Consider the following 5,298-nt stretch of genomic DNA (forward strand, 5'->3'; position numbering starts at 1 on the left):
CACAATAACGCGCCGAGGAGACCCAAATAACGTGCATGAAATCACGTCCCCTCCAAACCCCTTTTCTGCCCACGCCCCATCCCCCTCTCCATCCCCTTTCATCCCTCGGACTCTCCCGGGAGGCCGGATGGGGAAGGAAATTGGGGGATGGGGGGAGGGAAATGGGAGCAAGGAGAGGACTCCACATGGAAAAGGGGGAAAGAAGTGAGGGAGGGAGGGAAAGAAAGATGGATACGCGGTCATTTGGCTATTAAAACTCGATCCAAAGAGGAAATCCGAATACCGTCTCGCTCATCAATTTAGCACTTTCCAGTCTGCGCATCCCTAGACAGTCTCCCTCTTCCTCCGCCCGCGGTCCGGCCAACGGCCTTCCCAGAATCATTATTCTTATTATTACTGAATGCACGTTTTCTCCCGGAGGATGGAGGGGCGGGAAGCTAGGATCTCCAGCTTTACTTCCAGAGAGACTAACGGCGATGCGTGTTTCTATCAGTTCCAGCTGATTTATTAAAAATCGTCAAATACAGACTTTCAGCATTTAAAAAAAAAAAAAACCCAGGCAATGACGTTGACAGCGCACCAGTCTGCTTTGCCATCATTTGCTACAAAATATGCAGATGGTCTGTACTTTATTTAGATTATATTGCACAAAATGAAAAACTTTCTTTTACTATGTGCCTTTTTTTTTTTTTGCTAAAAATCGAGAATCCAGTTTCATAACCTTCCATCCGGGGCCCCATCCACATATCACAGCGTATGAGATACATAAAGTCCTACTATAATACAGTACATATACAATCTTTAAACTAAGGTAACAGCTCTGAGGTCCTATATCACCATTTTCAATAAATCTTTACCTACAAATATTGAACAAATCTGAACTATAGCTGTACAAAAAAGTGTTTGTTTTTTTTTAAACCACAAGGCCTTTAGATGCAAGGATTATTTTAAAATTTTAATCCTTTTAAAACCAGGACGTAACGTACCAACATACTTGCATGCTAAAAACAGAGGAAAAAAAAAAAGAAATCAAAAGGGAAGAAGTGCCTGAAAGTCTTACTGAAAAAACACAGCAAGAATGTTCCCTTTTCACTGTACAAAAATACGCCTGAAAATATATTAATTTTTAAAAAAGACTGAGGTCTGTTATGTATCAAAAATGTTTCAATACCTTTTTGTACTGAGGTCTAGGCTGTCTGGTATTCAATCAAGGAGGTATAAGGGAACGAGTTACAAAAAAAAAGTTGGCAAGTAGAAATCACATTTGTAAAACCATAAACAATTTGATCTGAAAAGTAAACTCTGATCTTAAGTCAGTTCACAGTTTTTTTTTTTTGTAAGCGTTTGTACAGTCTGCATTTTTTCAAGCTCCCTGCAGCTTTGTTAAGAATCGGATGCATAGAAGACATCAGTTTTCTCCCTCCAAAAAAAAAAATAAAAAATAAAAAAGTTGCAATGGTCCCTTTTTTTTAAAAAAAAATCAACAGTTCTTTAAGATCTCTCAGGAAAGAAATAAAAATCCACAAACCCCCTTGAGTTAACAGTTGCGCTGCCAAAAAGGCTTCTCTGCAGACCGTCTTCCAGACTTCAATCAAAGACTGACAAGCTTCTACCAGCGCATTCCGGCGCGTTTCCCCCCAGTCCCATTCGCCTTTGTTGCGATGATCAATTTCAGGAATTTTTTTTTTTAAATAAAAAAAAATCAGGGGAAAAACAAAATCACAACTCCAGGCTCGGTTCGGAACTACCTTGAGACACGATAAGGAAACATAACAAAAAAAAAAAAACTAGAAAAAATAACAAGACAACAAAAAAGGAAAAATCGAAGCTACTCATTTCGGTTTAACTCCAATTTTTTTTCATCATGACTTTCCGAATTTTTTTTTTTTCTCTTCGCATCATCTCCATCCTCCGCGCCTTCCTCTCTTCCTCTTTTTTTTGTTTTTCCTTTCTTACTTTCTCTCTCCTCTCTCTCTCTCGCTCCCCATCACCACCAGGACCACCGCCACCGTGGCCCACCACCGCGACACCACCTCCAGGCCCGGGATTTCAGTAGGTGAAGACCAAGTCGGAGAAGTTGGCCTCCAGCCAGTCCCCGGCGATCATCTCGCTCAGCTCGGGGGTGCAGTAGTCGGGGAACTCGAAGTGGGAGCCCATGCTCCCCTCGCTGAAGGAATCCAAGTCTTTGTCGACCAGAGTGAGGGCCAGGTTGCCCGCCGCGGGGTTCCCGTTCAGGGGCTCGCCCGGGCCTTGCGGGGTCTGGGAGAAATTCAAGCTGAGGTCGAACATCAGGTCGTCGGTCTCTTCCCCGGAGCTGGAGATGGACACTGAGCGGGACGAGGCTGGGGACAGGCTGGTCATCTGGGAATGCTGCTGCTGCTGCTGCTGCTGCTGTTGGGAATTCTGCTGCTGCTGCTGCTGCTGCTGCTGCTGGGAATTCTGCTGCTGGGTGTTTTGCTTGGTGATGTTCTTGAAGCTGTAGTAGAGGCGGCTGCCGCCGCCTCCCTGCCCCCCTCCGGGGTTGCCCCCGGCCCTGACCTCGTCGTAGAGGCTGGCCCCCTCGGTGGAGTCGGCCGAGGAGCTGAGGGTGGGGCTGGCGGGCACCTTGGCCACGTTGTAGCGCCGGACCAGCTGCTGCTGCTGCTGCTGCTGCTGCTGCTGCTGCTGGTGATGGGGGCCGTGGGGGGGGGTGGTGATGGGGGGCAGCGGGGGGCTGCGGATGATGCCGCGCCGGCTGCAGCTCGGCGTCCTCCTCGTCGTCCTCGTCCTCCTGCTTGATGCGCAGCTGCAGCGCGTCCTCGTCCTCCTCGTCGTCCTCGTCGTCGTCCAGGAACACGCACCTCACCGCCTTGCCCCCCGGGGCCTTGCCCAGGAGCCGCTCCTCGCCCACCAAATCCCCGGGCTGCCCTCCTTTGGCCGGGCCGGCCTTGGGGGTGGACGACGAGGAGGACGAAGAAGAAGAAGAGGTGGAAGAGGAGGTGGAGGTGGAGGAGGAGGAGGAGGAGGGCGGGGGGGTCTTCAGCTTGCTACATTTCTTGCCGGAGCTCTTGGAGACTTTGCCTCCCGGTCCTCCCGTGGCACAGCTCCCGGCCCCTCCGGCTCCACTCCCACCTCCCGCTCCTCCCGCTCCCCCCGCTCCTCCTCCGTTCTTCTCCGGACTCTGCCCGGCCCCCGGCTTGGCTCCGGGGTCCATCTTGGGCTTTTTCCGGGGCCGGTACTTGTAGTCGGGGTAGTCGGCCATGTGCTTCAGCCGCAGCCTCTCGGCCTCCCGGATGAAGGGGATCTTCTCGCTGTCCTTGAGCATCTTCCAGCGCTTGCCCAGCCGCTTGGAGATCTCGGCGTTGTGCATGTCCGGCGACTGCTCCATGATCTTCCTCCGCTCGATCTTCGACCAGACCATGAAGGCGTTCATGGGCCGCTTGATGTGGCCCGACGCCGTCTTGCACCAGTCCGGGTCGCTCTCGTCCAGCGCGGCCGGGCTGCAGGCCAGGAACTCGCCCTCCTCCGGATCCATGGGCTCCCGGGGCAGGGCGGGCTCGCCGTCCGGGCCCTCCGCCTGCTGGACCATGCCCACCGGGGGCCCGGCTCGGACCCTCCGCGACACGCTGGGCCGGCCCAGCCCAGCGGGGGGGGGGGGGGGGGGGGGCCCGCGCCCCTGCCGCCTCCTCCTCCTCCTCCTCCTCCTCCCCCTCCTCCTCCTGCTCCTCCCCTGGCACGGCGCTGCCGCCCGCCGGGGCCCCGTGCCAACCGTGCGCGCAACCCCCCGGCTCCCGGCCGCTCTCCCCTTCTGCGAAAAGTTGCGGGCTCCTCTCCCAACTAGTTATCAGGGTGGCACGGGGCTGACATCACCGGCTCCGGCGGCCAATGGCCGGGGATGGGCACCGCCCCCTCCCCGCCCCGTCCCGCCCCCCACCCAGCCCATTCCCGAGCCCCGGTGCCAGCGGAAAACCGCCCCCCCCCCCCCCCCTTGGACTCGGCGGTCGTGGGTTCGAATCCCGCCCCCCCGCCGACTGGCAGCGGTGTGACTTCTCCGAGCCTCACCTCGTCGGGAAAAAGGGGGTGAAGACCGGGAGCCCCCCCCGTGGGACCGCCTCATCCCCTTCTGTCGTCTCGCCCGGTGCTCTGCGCACAGTAAGCGCCTAGTAAATGCCATCATCAATCAATCGATCGTATTTATTGAGCGCTTACATCATCAGCATCCTAAGCGCTCCGTCGGAAAACCGGGCCGGGGGGCGAGGCGGGGCCGCCGACGGGCTGCGGAGGTGGCCCATCTGCCCCCGGACGCGGGGTGGGGGGGGATGCCCGCCTGCCCCCCCCCCCGGCTCTGGATTCAGCGGTCGTGGGTTCGAATCCCGCCCCCCCCGACTGGCAGCGGTGTGACTTCTCCGAGCCCCACCTCGTCGGGAAAAAGGGGGTGAAGACCGGGAGCCCCCCCGTGGGACCACCTCATCCCCTTCTATCATCTCCCCCAGTGCTCTGCGCACAGTAAGCGCCTAGTAAATGCCATCATCAATCAATCAATCAATCGATCGTATTTATTGAGCGCTGACATCATCATCATCCTAAGCGCTCCGTCGGAAAACGGGGGCGAGACGGGGCCGCCAACGGGCTGCGGAGCTGGTCCATCTGCCTCCGGACGCGGGGTGGGGGGGGGATGCCCGCCTGCCCTCCGCGGGCTCTGGCTCAGCGGTCGTGGGTTCGAATCCCGCCCCGCCAACTGGCAGCGGTGTGACTTCTCCGAGCCTCACTTACCTCATCGGGAAAAGGGGGGGGTGAAGACCGGGAGCTCCCCGTGGGACCACCTCATCCCCTTCTATCATCTCCCCCAGTGCGTAGAACAGTGCTTCGCGCACAGTAAGCGCCTAGTAAATGCCATCATCAATCAATCAATCAATCGATCGTATTTATTGAGCGCTTACATCATCATCATCCTAAGCCATCCGTCGGAAAACGGGGGCGAGGCGGGGCCGCCGACGGGCTGCGGAGGTGGCCCATCTGCCCCCGGGCGAGGGGTGGGGGGGGGATGCCTGCCTGCCCCCCCCCCCACAACGCCTGCCCTCCGCGGGCTCTGGACTCAGCGGTCGTGGGTTCGAATCCCGCCCCCGCCGACTGGCAGCGGTGTGACTTCTCCGAGCCTCACTTACCTCATCGGGAAAAGGGGAGGGGGGGGGGGTGAAGACTGGGAGCTCCCCGTGGGACCACCTCATCCCCTTCTAGCATCTCCCCCAGTGCTTTGCGCATAGTAAGCGCCTAGTAAATGCCATCATCAATCAATCAATCAATCGATCGTATTTATTG

General features: G+C 56.6%; 1 protein-coding gene across 1 annotated transcript; it reads right to left on the reverse strand.

Moving 5' to 3' along the window:
* Positions 1-1,050: 1,050 nt before the first annotated feature.
* SOX11 (SRY-box transcription factor 11) lies at positions 1,051-3,568 on the reverse strand. Its single transcript, XM_038740561.1, has 3 exons — positions 3,056-3,568; positions 2,705-2,926; positions 1,051-2,646 (listed from the first exon to the last, which is right to left on the reverse strand). Exons 1-3 carry the CDS (start codon positions 3,566-3,568, stop codon positions 2,050-2,052), a joined length of 1,332 nt encoding a protein of 443 aa, XP_038596489.1. The 3' UTR covers positions 1,051-2,049.
* Between the last annotated feature and the right edge of the window lie 1,730 nt (positions 3,569-5,298).

The sequence above is a fragment of the Tachyglossus aculeatus genome, chromosome X1 (assembly GCF_015852505.1).
Source record: "Tachyglossus aculeatus isolate mTacAcu1 chromosome X1, mTacAcu1.pri, whole genome shotgun sequence".
Lineage (NCBI taxonomy): Eukaryota > Metazoa > Chordata > Mammalia > Monotremata > Tachyglossidae > Tachyglossus > Tachyglossus aculeatus.